Raw genomic sequence first — 16,986 nt, 5'->3', positions numbered from 1 at the left:
AGGGATGGACACCAGTGGGAACTGACACAGGGAACATCTCTGTGATGGACGGACACCAGTGGGAACTGACACAGGGAACATCTCTGTGCAGGGATGGACACCAGTGGGAACTGACACAGGGAACATTTCTGTACACAGATGGACACCAGTGGGAACTGACACAGGGAACATCTCTGTGCATGGCTGGACACCAGTGGGAACTGACACAGGGAACATCTCTGTGATGGATGGACACCAGTGGGAACTGACACAGGGAACATCTCTGTGATGGATGGACACCAGTGGGAACTGACACAGGGAACATCTCTGCAGGGATGGACACCAGTGGGAACTGCCACTCGGGAATATCTCTGTGCAGGGATGGACACCAGTGGGAACTGCCACTCGGGAACATCTCTGTTTCCCGGCGGGGTGGGCGGGCAGGGGGCGCGGCCGGGGTGGAGCCTGTGCCGCAGGTACATCAGGGCAGGTGAGGCGGGCGGGCTGGACCCTCCGCAGCAGAGCTGCCGCTCCCTGCAGGTGAGGGACGGGGAAGCTCCACGGGATCCCCACGAGCTCCTGGCTGGAGATGCCCTGTGGGTGCTCCTGTGGGTGTCCCGTGGGTGTCCCCAAGCCCGGCCGGAGCCCAGCGCTGCTGTCTCGCCTTTGCCCCAGCGCTGACTCAGGCTCTTTACGCAAGAGCCCTGCTGGCAGGGGACTCTGGCCCTGGCCAAAGGGCAGGAGCAGCCCCTGTAAAGGCAGTGGGACAGAGCTCAGGCTCAGTTTTGTCACCGGGATTGCCAGCGGGGACATCTCCTGGAGTGCACAGGAGCTTGGAAATCCCCAGGAGCGGACTTGGACGTGCTGGTGGGAACATCTCCAGAGCTGACAGAGCCACTGTCCTTCCTTCCTCCCGCAGGCTGCTCCTGGACCATGGAATACGCCAAATCCCTGAGCCAGCGCCTGGCTGCCCCCGTGTCCAAGTAAGTGCCGTGTCCCCAGCGCGGGGGACATCCCCGCTGAGCTGCTGGCACTGCCGGGGGGTTCTGCTGGCTGGCAGAACCCCCCGATCCCTGCAATCCCCGTGTCCCCTCCCCAGATGTGTCTCGGCCAGTGCCTCCGTGACCCAGCAGCTGCTGGCCGGCCCGGCCCCACGGCCCCGACCCTTCCGAGTCTGCAGCTGGGACCGCAGCCTGCGCAAGGGCGTCACGGCCCCGAGCCTCGCCGAGCTGCTGCGCCAGGTCTGCCTGCCCCCGGCTGTCTGTCCGGGCTCTGGCTGGCTGTTTGTCCGAGGCCTGCCCCAGCCCTGCTGACCCCCAGCCCCGCTGACCCCCAGCCCTGCTGACCCCCAGCCCCCCTCGCTGCAGGCTCAGAGCGCCCTGGCGCTGCCCGTGCCCATCGCGCTGGTGCTGGATGAGGATGGCACGGCGGTGGAGACCGAGTCCTTCTTCCGCACGCTGGAGGAGGGCACGGCCCTGATGGCCCTGAGCAAGGGGCAGAGCTGGACTGCCCCCAAGGTGAGGGGACGCCTGGGGGGTTCAGGTGATGGGCTGCAAACTTGCCCCAGGACTGACCCTGCTGGTGATGAACCCACCCCATGACTGACCCCGTGGGTGAGAAACCCCAAACCTGCCCCACGACTGACCTGTAGGTGACAAATCCCAACCTACCTCAACTGACTCACAAGTGACAAACCCCAAACCCATCCCAGGACTAACCCCATGGGTGACAAATCCCAAACCTGCCCCACGACTGACCCCGTAGGTGACAAATTCCAATCCCATTCAGAACTGACCCCATGGGTGACAAACGCCAAACCCACCCCATGACTGACCCTGTGAGTGAGAAACCCCAAACCCACCCCACGACTGACCCTGTAGGTGACAAATCCCAATCCCATTCAGAACTGACCCCACGGTTGACAAATCCCAAACTCACCTCAGAACTGACCCTGTAGGTGATGGACCCCAAACCCACCCCAGGACTGACCCCATGGGTTACACACCCCAGACCCACCCCAGGACTGACCCCATGGGTTACACACCCCAAACTCACCCCAGGACTGACCCCATGGGTTACACACCCCAAACTCACCCCAGGACTGACCCCATGGGTTACACACCCCAAACTCACCTCAGGACTGCCCCCACGGGTGACAAACCCCAAGCCCACCCCCCGGCTGCCCCCCGAGAGGCTGCTTTGTCCCCCGTGGCCCGCGCTGGGCCGGGGAGGCTGGTGGGCGACGCCGGTGCCGCTCCTGCAGACGCGTGGCTACCAGGCCAGCCTGTCCCGCAAGCCCCCGCGCAGGATCGACGTCGCCTGCGTCACTTTTGACCTGTACAAGACCCACCCCAAGGACCTGGGCTGCCTCAACGTCAAAGCCACCCTCTATGGCACCTACACCATGTCCTACGACCTGCGCTGCCACGGCGCCCGGCGCCTGGTCAAGTGAGTGCCGGGGGAGCTGGGGACGCTCTGGGGACGCTCTGGGGACGCTGCCACCCCCCCCGTGGCACGCTGACCCCTCTCTCCCTGCCCAGGGAAGCCCTGCGCTGGGCGCTGCTCAGCATGCAGGCCACGGGCCACGTCCTGCTGGGCACCTCGTGCTACATGCAGCAGCTGCTGGACGCCACCGAGGAGGAGCAGAAGGAGGAGGAGAAGAGCCCGCTGCCCCTCCAGAGCATCCTGCCCCGCAGCCTCCCCGCCCTGCCCTACAAGAAGATGTCGCAGTGAGGCTGGCTGGCCTGGCCTGTCCCCTCTGCTGTCCCCCCACGACCCTCGGGGGGTCCCAGCACCCCGCTAGGTCAATGCCTGGGCAGAGGCTGCCGCGGTGCCTGGCACAGCCTCTCCTGCACTCTGCTGGCTGAGTGTGGCCAAAGCTGCTCTGGAATAGCTGCTGCTCTGTAAATATATTTATTTAAGTAAAGTTCTCTGTAGTTCAGCTGTGTTTTGTGTCATCTTTGGTGCGGGGGGGGGACACGCAGGGCATTCAGCCCTTGCACTGCTTGGCACCCTGAGCTGGTGGTGCAAGACGTACAAGGAAGGAGCCTGTTGCAAGTGCTTCCCCAGGGGCGCTGCTGCCTTCATCCTCCTCCTCCTCCTCCCTGGCACCAGAGCCTGGCTCCCACCCCCTGGCACAGAGCTGAGACTCCCCTGGCACTGCAGACACCCACAGAGCAGTGATGGGGCAAACCCCAAAGCCCCTGGCCTGTGGCAGTGGGCACCACGCCTGTCCTTGCTCCCTTTAGAGGGATGAAAGATCTCCCTGTTCCTTGTGCAGGGCTGGCACAGAGGGACATGGGGGGGTGTTCTGGTCCCTGGGGTCCCCAGCCCCGTTGGCAGCCCTGGGCAGGGGCACTGTGCCCACCCCAGCCTTGCACAACCCCCGGTGCTGCTGCTGGCCTGGCCAGGTCCAGGGGCATCCCAAGGGCCTGGCAGCTCCAGGGATACCAGCTGGGAAACAGAGCTGGGGGCACTGGGCTCCAGTGACCTGGCCCTTGGGGACTGTCCCTGAGTGTCCCCAGAAAGATCCTGAAGCTCCAGCCCTGCCAGAGAGGGGAACTGCCCGCCTGTGCTGGACTGGGAATACTGGGATGGGCTGTGGGGAGGTGACAAGCCATGCTCGGGGGGTCCTTAGGGCCATCCTCCCTTAAGTGTCACACTGTGGGGGACACCTGACCCGAGCCACACTCACCTGGGCATCACAGCAGAGTCTGGAGCTGCACCCCAGGGGCTGCTCCTGGGGCAGAGACCTGAGCCCCACCCCGCACTTAATTAGCTGGGTAATTAATGAGCCATCAGCACCAGCTGAGCCCCATCTGAGCACAGAGGTGTGTGGGGGACAGCGTGGGGATGTCATGCCCCGCCCTTGCTGTCAGCCCCCCATGTCCCCATGGCCCAGCCCCTTGGGGTGCTGTTGGTGGCCGTGCCAGCCCCCGCAGTGTCCCCCACCCCACACAGGTGTTTAGCAGACATATTTATTTCTGTACACACTTATACACACAGTTCTCGGGGCAGCTCCATCCTGCCTCCCTGCAGGGTCCGCTCTGCGGTGGGGACACCCCCAGATTCCCTGGGGTGCTGGGGCCAAGCCCGTGCCCCCCACACCCCCACCCCAGCCCCGTAGTGTCTACGGGAAACAGCCCCCAGGGCAGGGTCATGCACAGTCCTCCTGCCTCAGTTTCCCCCTAGGGCACAGGTGGGGGGCCAACCCCCACCTCCAGTGTCCTCACCCCCCCAACCTGGGTGAACTCTGGGGCTCCAGATGCCACAGCAGCCCCGGTGGAGCCTCCCGTGTGTGTGTGGGGGGCTCCTCCATCACCCCGACCCCTGCACGGGGCAGGTGCCAGGCACCGGTTCCATCCCCATCCCCTGCAGCCCCCCGAGCGGCGGTGGGGGGCTCTGGGCGGGGGGGGATTGGGGGTTACTTGACGTGCTCGGCGGCGTGGGAGGAGCAGTAATACTTCTTGTGGGCGATGAAGGTGGACAGGCTGCTGAACTTGATGTTGCAGAGGCGACAGTACCTGTGGTTGCCGTTGGGCACCGCGGCGGGCGCAGCCTTGCCCGGCGAGGTCTGCACCCCCCTGTCCGTGTAGGCGGGGGGCGTGGGGGGCTTGCGGGCGGCTTCCCGCAGCGCCTCGGGGGCTGCGGGCGAGCCGGGCGAGCCGGGGGGCCGGGGGCTGTCCCGGCCCTCCTTGGCGGTCAGGCTGTCCCGGCGGAGGCGGGGGCCGGGCGGGCGCGGAGGGGACGCCGCGGGCAGCGGGGGCTCGGGCGTCCTGCTGGCACCGGGGGCCGGCGCGTCCGGCAGCCCCGGCACCACCGGCGGCTTGGCCACGAAGAGCCCGTGGGCGTTTCGGAAGTGCTCCAGGAGGTCGCCCTTGATGGCCCCGTTGAGGGGACAGTAGGGACAGGCGGAGAGGGGACCCTTGGCCCCCGGCGGTGGCAGGGAACCCTTGGGGTGACGCTGCAGCGAGTCCGCCCCGGGGTAGGGCACGCCGGGGCTCCCCGCCGGGGTCGCCCTGAGCCGCACGCCGCCTTCGGGGTCCCCCTCGCCGGGGCTGCCGGGGCTGCGCCGGCCCTTGAGCGGGGTGGCCACGGCGCCCTTCATCTTCTGCAGGTGCTCCAGCGTGCGGGGCTGCAGCGGCGTGGCCGGGCACTGGTACTTCTTGTGCGCCAGGTACGCGTCCAGGCTGTTGAAGCTGATGCGGCACGCCGTGCACTCGTGGTAGTCGGCCAGGGGCAGCAGCGGTGCCGGTGGCGGTGCCGGTGGCGGCTCGCTCTGCCACCGCGGCTTCTTGCTCAGGTCGATGGGACCCTCGGCGTCGGGGCTGGCGCGGGGCTCGGGGACAGGCGGCTCGGCGGGCGGGGGCTCGGTGGGCGGCGGGGGCTCGGCGGGGCGGCGTGCGGCGCCGTGGATCTCGTAGAGCCTGCGGCGCTTGCGGGTGCGCAGCGGCTGCGGCACGAAGGGCGCCTTGGGGCCGGCGGGGCGGCGCAGCGGAGGGTCGTGCCGGGAGGCGCAGTAGAAGCGCTTGTGCACCACGTAGGTCTCGTGGCGGCTGAAGCGGATGTTGCACGCCTCGCACAGCGTCTTGCTGGGGTCCTCGTCCCCCTCGTCCCCCGCCGAGCTGACCGGGCTCTGGCTGTCCTCGCTGCACCGCCCCGAGCCCCCCTCCGCCTCGGGGGACCCCGCTTTGGTGCCCCCCTCTTCCGCCTTGCCCTCCGGCGCGGTGCCCGGCGGGGTGGCGTCGCGGCCGGCGTCCCCGTCCCCCGCCGCTGGGCCCTGCCCGTTGCCCGCCGGAGGGGAGAGCAGCGTGCCCGGGGCGAGGGGACCCTTGGGTGCCCCGGGGGTGGCTTTGAGCTTGCGTGTCCCGGGGGGGCTGTCCTCGGCCAGGTGCCGGCTGGAGCAGTACAGGCGCTTGTGCACGTAGTAGTTGTTGATGTTGTTGAAGGTGATCTCACACTCAAAGCAGGTGGCCCCCTTGGGCACTGGCGTGCCCGCGTAGATGGCGGGCGGCACCGCGCCGCCGTGGCCCTGCTTCAGCCGGCTGTGCACCAGCTCCGACATCTTCGCCAGGATCTCCGAGGCCTGCGGCACCACCGTGGCCTCGTGGCCGAACACGTACTGCGGGAGGAAGACGGTGCCGCCGGCCGTGCCCGTGCCCGGCTCGCTGGGCACGGGGCTGGAGCCCGGCGTGGGGCTGGCGAGCTCCGACTTGACCTTGGCCGAGGACAGGCTGCGGGGGGACGAGGTCCGGGAGCCGGCCTCGGGGCTGCCGGCCCCCTCCCCGCTCCTCGGCGCCTCCGCCTCGCTGGCCGGGCTGCCGGCCGGCTCCTCCTTGACGCGCACGGGCTCGCCGGACGTGGAGGAGGAGGAGGATGCTGATGAAGGCCCTTCCCCGTTCTGTGGCTGGGCTGGGGGTGAGAGTTTGCCGGCCCTGGGGTCGGGGGGCGAGGCGGGCGGTGCCGGTACCGGTGCCGGTGCGGTGTCGGGGCCGGGCAGCACCATGTGCTGCGGCAGGGCTGGCAGCGCCTCGGGCAGGAACGCGCTCAGGCTGCACTTCCGCAGGGACGCGTTGTTCGGCTGGCTCAGCCCTGCGGGGGGACAGAGGTGACAGCGTCACCGGCAGCCCCGGCACGGGGGCGATCAGCACCGGCATCACCGGCACGGGGATGATCAGCACCGGCATCACCGGGAACACCGGGAACACCGGCACGGGGGCGATCAGCACCGGCATCACCGGCACGGGGGCGATCAGCACCGGCATCACCGGCACGGGGATGATCAGCACCGGCATCACCGGGAACACTGGACAGGGATGATCAGCACCGGCATCACCAGGAACACCGGCACGGGGCTGATCAGCACCGGCATCACCGGGAACATCGGCACAGAGATGATCAGCACCGACATCACCGGCACAGGGATGATCATCACCGGGAACACTGGCACAGGGATGCTGCCCTGTCCCCCCTGTTACTGACACCCCCAGGGCAGGATCCTCACCCCGTTCCCTGTCCCACACGTCCTGGCAGAGAGATCCTTGCCGTGTCCTGTTCCCAACACCCCTGGCACAGGGCCACTGACCCATCCCCACCTCCCTTGCCACCAGCAGACCCAGCTGGGGACAATCCCTCGGTGACAATGCCATCCCGCGTGTGTCCCCCGTGGCCGCAGCGCCAGCACTCACCAGGAGCGAGGGGTTTGGCAGCGGGAAGGGCCGATCCAGGCGAGAACACCTCACCCTTGGAGCCCGGCTGGCAGATCATGTGGTTGGTGACCAGGTGGCTGTACAGGATGTCCCTCGTGGTGGAGATGAAGCCGCAGCTGTGGCAGACACCTGGGGGGGGACAGAGCAGCGGGCTGAGCAGGAAGGACAGCGCCCATCCCTGGGAGGGGACAGGGCTGTCCCCGGGCCACACTCACCGTTCAGGGTGTCCGTGTGCACCTTGAGGTGCCGCTCGCAGTTGGCCTTGGTGGTGAAGGCGGACAGGCAGATCAGGCAGACGAACGGCCGCTCTCCTGCCGGACAGACGGACACTCAGCGCTCAGGGGAGGGGGACAGGGACTGTGGGGACGCCCACAGCGCCAGCTCCCTCTGTCTCTACGGCTCTGAGATGGGGGAATGTTGAAGACTACTTTAGGAAAAACTTCTAGCTTATGCTCCTAAAGAAAGGCTTGGCAGTTTCTTGTTGCTTGGTTTTACGGTTGTTTATTGCAAGTTACCTAAAAGATTGGTTTTTTTGGGCTGCTGTGGTTTGCTCAGGTACACACGCCTTTGACATCTTTTTGGTTTGCTGTTTTTTTCTTTTTTTTGTTTCTGCTTTTGGTTGCTGTTATTTTTTTATATGGTATATTACGTGTTATATGTCTATAGTTTTTCTTTAATATTTATTATTTATATTAAATGGTGTTTTTTTAAATTTTAAATTAATTTGTGAATGTTAACATTACTAAAAACATGGAGGTAAGGAAGAAGAAAGAGGAAGGACAGGACTGGCTAAAATCTTTCTATTTTGAAACTTTTGACCCCCATGTATAAAACTAAAACCCTGCTGGATAAGCATTAAAACCCCCCTGTATAGCACTATTTTTTTTTTTTAATTTTGTGACTATTTCTATTATAATATTTAAACTTTTGTGACTTTTTGTTCTTCTTGTAAGGTTGATAAATCATTCTATGGTTTAAACTCAAAATTATAGCCGCTTTCAGCTGCCTGCTAGGGTTTTAAACGCTTTTGACTTGGAACTTCCAAAAATGTCTGAGGGACATTTTGAGTTCCCGCAGGGGAAGACCCACAAATGAGCCGTGCCAAAGCAGTGACCCAGCTGGGGAGAGGCTCATCCCAGTGCTCGGAGCGCTCCAGCCCTGCAGCCTCCCTGCCCCTGCAGCAGCTCAGCCGGGCTCAGCCTCCTCTGGCCGCTCACCACGCTGCCCCCCTGGGGAATGCAGGGCTCCCCAGAGCTGCCAGGGGGTCAGAACCCCCCTGGACAGAGCCCCAGAGACACTGGCTGTGATCTCTGGCCATGGAAAAGAGTTTTCAATCTTACAGGATCAATTACCAGCTCTGAGGGTTTGATATCAGTAATAATTAAGTGTGGCATAGGTGCAAAAGTAAAATTTTAGGATTCTAGATGAGGGGTCCAAAGGGGACAAGATGGAGGAAATTGGGTGTGCCTTGTCCTTTTTCTCCTTCTTCATGCCCTCCATGTCTCACTGTGGTGTTGGCATTTTTCTGTTGGTTCAGGCTGGGGACACACTGTCCAACGTAGGTGACAGATATTGGCACGTTATTGTAAATGCAGCCCAGGGAGTTTCTGGTATTTAATGTTTGTCACATCCCACTGAGGGCAGAGCCCCACACGCTGCCCTGCAGGACAGAGCTGGGCAGGGCAGCAGAACATGTTAGAGATAAACAGAATAAACAACCTGGAAACCAGCACAGACCAATTATGGCTTCTGCTTTGGCAGCAGGGCTGAAAGACAGAGACTTTTTACAATCTCAGAATCATCCACACCACAGATTCCGACACCTCCCCAAAGCCTCCAGACTAGGGCTGCCATGCCGTGCCGTGCCGTGCCATACCGCTGTGGCTCCGCATGTGGATCTCCAGGGAGCTGGCACTGGGACAGCTCTTCTTGCACTGTGGGAAGGGGCAGACCCTCTCGTTGGGATACGTCTCCTTGGGCTTCTCGTCCAGGGCCGGGGAGCCGGCGCCGGCGCTCTGCCGGCTGGCGCAGTAGTACATCAGGTGGGCCTGGAGGTTGCGCTCGCTGCGGTACCAGATCCCGCAGTCCTTGCAGGGGAACACGTCCTCTGTGGAGAGGCAGGCACGGGGACACCGCTGTGGGACAGCCTGCGGGGGCCTGGCAGGGCTGTGGTGCTGTGTGTCCCTCCCTGTGTGTCCCTCCCTGCATGTCCCTCATCTATATGTCCTTCCATGCATGTCCCTCCCCACATGTCCCTCCCTGTGTGTCCCTCATCTATATGTCCTTCCATGCATGTCTCTTCCCTGCGTGTCCCTCCTGTGTCCCTCCATGCGTGTCTTTCCCCATGTGTCCCTCCCTGCATGTCCCTCATCTGCGTGTCCCTCCATACATATTCCTCTCAGTGTGTTCCTCCCTCCATGTCCCTTCCTGTGTGTCCCTCCCCATGCGTCCCTCCCTGTGTGTCCCTCCATACATGTCTCTTCCCGTGTGTCCCTTTCTCTGTGTCCATTCCCATGTGTCCCTCCCTGCATGTCCCTCATCTGTGTGTCCCTCCCCATGTGTCCCTCCCTCCATGTCCCTTCCTGTGTGTCCCTTTCTGTGTCTCTTCCCACGTGTCCCTCCATGCATGTCCCTCATCTGTGTCCCTCCATACATGTTCCTCCCTGTGTGTCCATCCCTCCATGCATGTCCCTCATCCGTGTCCCTCCCTCCATGTCCCTTCCCGTGTGTCCCTCCCTGCATGTCCCTCCCTGTGTCCCTCCCCGTGTCCTTCCCCGTGTCCCTCCCTGCATGTCCCTCCCTATGTGTCCCTCCGTGTGTCCCTCCCCGTGTCCCCAGACTCACTGTTGACCACGGCAGTGGCCAGGATGGCGGCCATGCCAGCCTGCTGTGGCAGCAGCTGGATGTCCGAGTGCAGTGCTGCCGGGTACGGGGACTCGCCGGGCTCTGCCTTCACCCCGGGCTTGGGGACAGCTGCTGGCTCTGCCACCACCAAGGCGCTCAGGGGCTCGTCCTCCCGCAGCGCGCGCGCCGTGCGGCACCACAGGCCTTCCTCTGGGAAGGGACGGCGGTGAGCAGGGACTGCTGGGTCCCGTCCTGCCCCTCTGGATCCTGTCCTGGGTCCTGTCCTGCCCCTCTGGATCCTGTCCTGGGTGCCGTCCTGCCCCTCTGGATCCTGTCCTGCCCCTCTGGATCCCGTCCTGCCCCTTCTGGATCCTGTCCTGCCCCTGCTAGATCCCGTATTGGGTCCCGTCCTGCCCCGCTGGGTCCTGTCCTATCCCCGCTATATCCCGTCCTGCCCCTGCTGGATCCTGTCCTACCCCGCTGGATCCCATCCTGGGTCCCGTCCTGCCCCTCTGGATCCCGTCCTGGGTCCTGTCCTGCTCCTCTGGATCCTGTCCTGCCCCTCTGGGTCCCATCCTGGGTCCCGTTCTGCCCCACTGGATCCCGTCCTGCCCCTCTGGGTCCCATCCTGGGTCCCGTTCTGCCCCACTGGATCCCGTCCTACCCCGCTGGATCCCGTCCTGGGTCCCGTCCTGCCCCTCTGGATCCCATCCTGGGTCCCGTCCTGCCCCTCTGGGTCCCATCCTGGGTCCCGTCCTGCCCCTCTGGATGCTGTCCTGGGTCCTGTCCTGCCCCTGCTGGATCCCATCCTGCCCCGCTGGGTCCCGTCCTGGGTCCCGTCCTGCCCCGCTGGGTTCCGCCGTGCCCGGCCCGGCCCCGCGGTCCCGGCCGCCGCCTCCTGCCGTGGCCTGGAGATGGCGCTGTGTGCCCGCGCTGGGCCCGTGCCCGTCTGTGCACTTATCCCAGTGCCCATCCCTGCGGGATCCCTGGGACATCCCGGGACATCCCTGTGCCCATCCCTGCGGGATCCCTGGGACATCCCGGGACATCCCTTTGCCCATCCCTGCAATATCACTGTGCCCATCCCTGCATCCATCCCTGTGCCCATTCCTGCATCCATCCCTGCGATATCCCAGTGCCCATCCCTGCTGGATCTCTGCACCCATCCTGGGACATTCCTGTGCCCATCCCTGCATCCATCCCTCCTTACACCCATCTCTGCACTCACCCCTCTGCCAATCCTTGAGCCCATCCCTGAACCTTTGTGCCCATCCTTACACCACCCTTACACCATCCCTGCTCCCATCCTTACACCACCCTTACACCATCCCTGCTCCCATCCCTGTGCCCACCCTTACACCACCCCTACACCACCCTTACACCATCCCTGCTCCCATCCCTGTGCCCATCCTTACACCACCCTTACACCATCCCTGCTCCCATCCCTGCCGGGCTCCTCCCCAGGGAAGCGGGGACAGGGACAAGCCCAGGGAGCGGCAGCAGTGGGACAGGGGACCCGGCTGGGGACCCTCCCCGCCCCGCTGCCCCCAGCACCAACCCTTGCTGTAGATGACGGCGTTGGCATCGGGCTCTGCGGGCACCAGGGGCACCAGGGACAGCCAGCAGCTCTCGTCCCCCAGCACCAGCGTCAGGGGGGGGGTCTGTGGGGCAGGGACAAGGGTCAGAGGTCACACCGAGGGGCTGCCAGGGGGGTCAATGCTCCCCAAAACGGGCTGGGATCACACTGAGGGGCTGATAGAGGGGTCAGTGCTCCCCAAAACGGGCTGGGGTCACACCGAGGGGCTGCCAGGGGGGTCAGTGCTCCCCAAAACGGGCTGGGGTCACACCGAGGGGCTGCCGGGGGGTCCCAGCCCTCCCTGCTCAGCCCCTGCCCAGCTCAGCCTCCCGCATTCTAATGAATATTAATGAGCACGGGGGGGGAAATTAATCTCCCTGCTGCTGCGATGGCTGCTGCAGTAACGAAATGAAATCTAATTATCCAGCCCAAGGTTCCAGCCCTGCAGGGCAGCCTGGCAGGCACAGCCAGCCGGGGCCTCGGCACGGCCAGGAGCAGAGAGCGGGCAGCCGGAAAATGCCCTGGCACAGGGTGGGACATGGCACAGGGTGGGACATGGCACAGGGTGGGACACGGCACAGGGGTGGGACATGGCACAGGGATGGGACATGGCACAGGGTGGGACATGGCACAGGGGTGTGACATGGCACAGGGTGGGACATGGCACAGGGGTGGGACATGGCACAGGGTGGGACATGGCACAGGGGTGGGACATGGCACACGGGTGGGACATGGCACATGGGTGGGACATGGCACAGGGGTGGTACATGGCACACGGGTGGGACATGGCACAGGTGTGACACACTGGCACATGTGTGTGACACTAGCATCTATGTTTGACATACTAGCACATGTGTGTGACACTGGCACATTGGTGTCACACACTGGCACAGGTCTGACACTCAGGTGTGACACACTGGCACGTGGGTGTGACACACAGGTGTGACACGCTGGCACATGTGTGTGACACTGGCACACAGGTGTGAGCCTGGTACACGTGTGTGACACTGGCACACAGGTGTGACACTGGCACACGGGTGTGACACACTGGCACACGTGTGACAGTGACACACAGCGTGACACACTGGCACACGTGTGTGCCAGTGACACGCCGTCACAGCCGTGTGCCCCTCTCACGGTGGTGGCAGGACCCCCTCCCTGGGCACGGGGGGCTTTGGCACCCCCAGGGCCGGGCCCTGCTGCTGCCAGCCAGGCACAGGAGCATCCCTTGGGAATCCCGAGGAATGGGGGGGCTGCCTGCACTGCAGGGCCCTGCGGCACCCCGGGGTGCCCAGCCCGGCTCCCCACGACCCCAAGGTGCCCGCAGCACCCCGGGGTGCCCAGCCCGGCTCCCCACGACCCCAAGGTGCCCGCAGCACCCCGGGGTGCCCAGCCTGGCGTGAAGCCTCCCTTGTTCTGCGGAACAAAGCGGCGGCTGTGCCTCGATGACCATCGGGAGCCACCAAAACCCGACCTGCCCCGCACCCACCGGGGGGCACGGGCACCCCTGGGCTCGGGCACGCTCCCACGGGGGCTTCACCTCCCCTGGCACTCTCAGCTGCCTGCCAGAGCCTTTCCACCCCCTCCCCAGCAAGGATCTTTTTGGGGAACACTGTGGGATCAGGTAGGCATCTTCCTCCTCCTCCTCCTCCTCTTTTCCCTCCTGTTCCTTCTTTTCTCCTCCTCCTCCTCCTCTTTTCCCCCCTGTTCCTTCTTTTCTCTTCCTCCTCCTCCTTCTCTTTTCCCTCCTGTTCCTTCTTTTCTCCTCCTCCTCCTCCTCTTTTCCCTCCCGTTCCTTCTTTTCTCCTCCTCCTCCTCCTCTTTTCCCCCCTGTTCCTTGTTTTCTCCTCCTCCTCCTCCTTCTCTTTTCCCTCCTGTTCCTTCTCCTTCTCCCTCAGCACTTCATGGTGCTCCCCACCACGGAATATCAAACCCACCCAGCGCTCCAGCTCCCATCAAAACCCCAAACTGGGATCATCTCCCACGTGGAGATGAAGAGCAGAGCCGGGCAGGATTTGGGGGAGACCCCCTGCACCCCTCCCAGCACTGCCAACAGCAAAGAGGAAAGGACCTGAGGGTGACAGCCCCTATCAGGGATGGGGCTGCAATTCCTTCCTCCCTTCCCCGAGCAGAGATAGGGAGGGAGGAGAGTGGCAGAGGAGAGCAGGGCTGGGAATCATCAGCCAGGCTCGATAAGGGAGCTGCTGAAATGGGAGCAAAAATATTTAGACAATAAATGAAGTATCAGGAAAAAAAAAGCTGCGCGTATCTTGGGGAAATCAATCATCCTGTACCGGGTGTCTGGACACACGGCGCCAAGCGGGAGATAGGGGAGCCAAACTGGGCAGATAAGGGTTAATCAAGGATTTAATTCAGCAAAGATAAACGGGCCTGAGCTTAAAAAAAAAAAAAAAGAAAAAAAAAATGAGCAAAGGAGAGAGGAGGAGGAGGAGGAGGAAGAGGTGGGGATGGAGCCAGGGCTTGAGGATCCTGGGCTGGAGCTGCCTGTGTGTGGCTCTGGGGGGGTGTGGAGGGAAGGACATGGCTGGGATGGAGGATCCAGAGCCTAAAATCACCCCGAGTCTCACTGATGGACACCTCCCTCCTCTGTTGCTCCCCCGTGATGCCACCAATGGCCACCGACAGCCAGCAGCCCCCGCTGTCCCCTCAGGGCTCCTCTCCTGCCCCTTCCCCATGGCTGATGTGCTTTCCAGGCACCACCAGAGTCCCCAGGGAGCAAATGTGGGCTGGGAAAGCCAGATCCCATCTCCTCCGGGAGGAGACAGGTGCCACCAAGCAGCCAGTGCAGAGGGGACAGCAACCTCCTGGCCTGTACTGTCCTGTCCTGCCTGTGGGAACGCTCTGGGCTGGCAGGGAATCCTCCTGGGCACTGAAACCAGGAGATTCCCTCTTCCCAAAGGATTTGTTTCCTCCTTACCGTGTGGCCGTGCCCCGGCGATGCCGGCTCGCTGTGGATGCTGCCCGGGAAGGGGCCCCAGGAGAAGCCCTCGGGGAGGCTCCGCCGGGTCCGGACCCTTCTCTGCCCATCCTGCACCTCCAGAGCCAGCTCATCTGCGGGGAGACACGCACAGCATCAGTGGGGTGTGCCCCCAAACCCCCCCGGCCGGCCGCACCCCAAATCCCGGGGGGCACCAGCACCCGGCTGGAGCCGGGAGCTGCTGCTGGGGGTCCCGAGGGGATCCAGACCCTTCCCAGGGGGACCCAGCCCCTTCCCGGGGGTCCTGAGGGGATCCAGCCCCTTCTTGGGGGTCCTGAGAGGGATCCAGCCCTGTCCCGAGGGGATCCAGCCCCTTCTTGGGGGTCCTGAGAGGGATCCAGCCCTTTCCTGGGGGTCCTGAGAGGGATCCAGCCCTTTCCCGAGGGGATCCAGACCCTTCCCGGCGGTCCTGAGGGGAACCCAGCCCCTTCCTGAGGGTCCTGAGAGGGATCCAGCCCCTTCCTGGGGGTCCCGAGGGGGATCCAGCCCCTTCCCGGGGGTCCTGAGAGGAACCCAGCCCCTTCCCGGGGGTCCTGAGGGGATCCAGCCCCTTCCTGGGGGTCCTGAGGGGCATCCAGCCCCTTCCTGGGGGTCCTGAGAGGGATCCAGCCCCTTCTCGAGGGGATCCAGCCCCTTCCCGGGGGTCCCGAGGGGGATCCAGCCCCTTCCCGGGGGTCCCGAGGGGGGATCCAGCCCCTTCCTGGGGGTCCCGAGGGGGGATCCAGCCCCTTCCCGGGGGTCCCGGAGCGGAAGGAGCGCTTCCCATCCCCGCAGCAGCTTCAGGGCTTAATGGCTTCGATGATCTGATAAGGCTCTGCTTTAATGGGTTAGATAACACGTGAATACGCTATGAAGGCTGCTCGAAAAAATGTTTTAACTGTGCCTTTGTCTTTGGGAGCGCAGATAAGGTGGCAGGTAACCAATACCCAGATGGATGCGCTGCCTTGCCCCTCGCTGCCGCCCCCCAAAAAACCGAGCTGCTCCGCGGGGACAGCGAGCCCGAGCCGGGCTGGGTGTGGGGTGATCCCCAGCCCGGCTCTGCGGGCCAAGGAACCCCCTGGAACCCCCTGGAGCCCCCCGGGACCGCGGGCAGGGGGAGGCTGCGCTGGCTGAAGGCAGAATTGCCTCCGGAGCCGGGAGCGCGGGGAGGATGCAGCGATCCCATGGCTGCGGAGATGGAAATCTGATGTGTTTATTAGCAGGGCTGACATCTGGATCCTCCCGGCGCCGGGGTGAGCTGAGGTGAGCCACTGGGAGGTGCCACTGCCGTGGCCCAGGTGCCACTGGCACCCGCGGGTCCCCTGTGCCCACCCCAGCCCGCCGGGTGATGCTCGGGGCACATCCCCAAGGAGCTGTCGGTGCCACCTCGCCAGAACTCGCTGCCCACTGGGAGCTGCCCAGGCTCCCCGAGGGGTTTGGGGTCACCAGGCTGGTCCCTGCCACCCTCCAGCCCTGTGCCACAGCCCCCAGCAGTGCTGGTGACGGGCTCTGCCTCAGTTTCCCTGTCCTGCCCTCCCTACCGGAGTGCTCCCAAAGCCACCCCGGCTCCGTTTCCAGCTGGGATCTCATCCCTGCAAAGGGATTTTGGGAATGAGCACGGCACGGGCTGTGCCTGCCCTGCATCCCTGGCATCCTCCCACCCCACATCCCCCACATTCCTGGCAGCTCCTGCCCATGCCCTCACCAGCCCCACCTCAGCACGGGGAGGAGGAGGAGGGTGAGGAGCATTTGGGATTTATCCCCTGGCACAAACGGAGCCTGAGGAAGGGTCTGTGAAGCACGGGGGACAGCCGGGGAGCAGAGTGACCACCAGAGTGACCTCGGGGCTGAGCGGGGCAGTCGGACCCTCACATTATCCCACATTTCCAGCACCTCCCATCTGATTCCCCAAGTGCTGCTGGCCTGCTGGACTTTCCCCCGCTCCACCAGCCTCAGCATCACCCCCAAAGCCCCAGCAGAGCCCCAGCAGTGCTGGCTGCCCTCTGCTCTGCCACGCCGACCATCCCGGCTGGTTTTGGGGAGCGGAGCCCAACGGCCACGTCCCCCTGCGGGTGCCCCCCCGGCGGAGCCCCCCCTGCCCGTCTCACTGGTAATCAGCAGCGTTTGGGTCAGGAGACCATGTCTCCGAGATAAGAGCACTCGCCTGACACTTCCCATGTCAGAGCACTTCATCTTGTGTGTATCAATCCCCAGCAGAGAAAACACGCAGGCGCTGATAAAGAGAAAACCGTTCCAGACAGGGGGACAAAAATAGTGCTGCCAGAGTTCCTGCCAGCGCCCCGTGGCCTCCAGCCACCCAAAAGTGGGGTGCTGGAGCCCCACGGACAGGGCTGAACCCCTGCTCTGTGGTGCTGAGAGCTCCTCCAGCAGGATGAGCATCC

The 16,986-nt window shown here is 64.0% G+C and overlaps 2 protein-coding genes across 3 annotated transcripts in view; one reads left to right on the top strand and one right to left on the bottom strand.

Moving 5' to 3' along the window:
- The first annotated feature begins 433 nt into the window (after positions 1-433).
- Positions 434-2,920, top strand: CIDEC (cell death inducing DFFA like effector c). 2 transcript variants are annotated; one of them, XM_021526998.3, is made up of 6 exons: positions 434-519; positions 899-962; positions 1,079-1,220; positions 1,347-1,496; positions 2,243-2,427; positions 2,520-2,920. In XM_021526998.3, the coding sequence occupies exons 2-6, from the start codon at positions 913-915 to the stop codon at positions 2,710-2,712; spliced, it is 720 nt and encodes a 239-aa protein (XP_021382673.3). In that variant the 5' UTR covers positions 434-519; positions 899-912; the 3' UTR covers positions 2,713-2,920. The 2 variants fall into 2 exon arrangements, with proteins under 2 accessions (XP_021382673.3, XP_085446076.1); XM_085589950.1 differs by lacking the exon at positions 434-519 and having other exon boundaries at positions 669-962.
- Positions 2,921-3,942: 1,022 nt separating this feature from the next.
- ZFPM1 (zinc finger protein, FOG family member 1) overlaps positions 3,943-16,986 on the bottom strand; it is a 38,551-nt gene continuing 25,507 nt past the window's right edge. The window contains exons 4-10 of the mRNA XM_077786392.2: positions 14,546-14,679; positions 11,590-11,692; positions 10,032-10,241; positions 9,064-9,294; positions 7,403-7,498; positions 7,167-7,316; positions 3,943-6,570 (exon numbers count right to left, since the gene is read on the bottom strand). Of these exons, the coding sequence (XP_077642518.2) occupies positions 4,403-6,570; positions 7,167-7,316; positions 7,403-7,498; positions 9,064-9,294; positions 10,032-10,241; positions 11,590-11,692; positions 14,546-14,679 (3,092 nt within the window). The 3' untranslated portion in view covers positions 3,943-4,402. The remainder of the gene's footprint in view (positions 6,571-7,166; positions 7,317-7,402; positions 7,499-9,063; positions 9,295-10,031; positions 10,242-11,589; positions 11,693-14,545; positions 14,680-16,986) is intronic.

Source organism: Lonchura striata, chromosome 11 (genome assembly GCF_050655825.1).
Source record: "Lonchura striata isolate lonStrDom1 chromosome 11, ASM5065582v1, whole genome shotgun sequence".
NCBI classification, from domain to species: Eukaryota; Metazoa; Chordata; class Aves; order Passeriformes; family Estrildidae; genus Lonchura; species Lonchura striata.
This window is presented reverse-complemented; position numbering and strand designations above follow the sequence as displayed.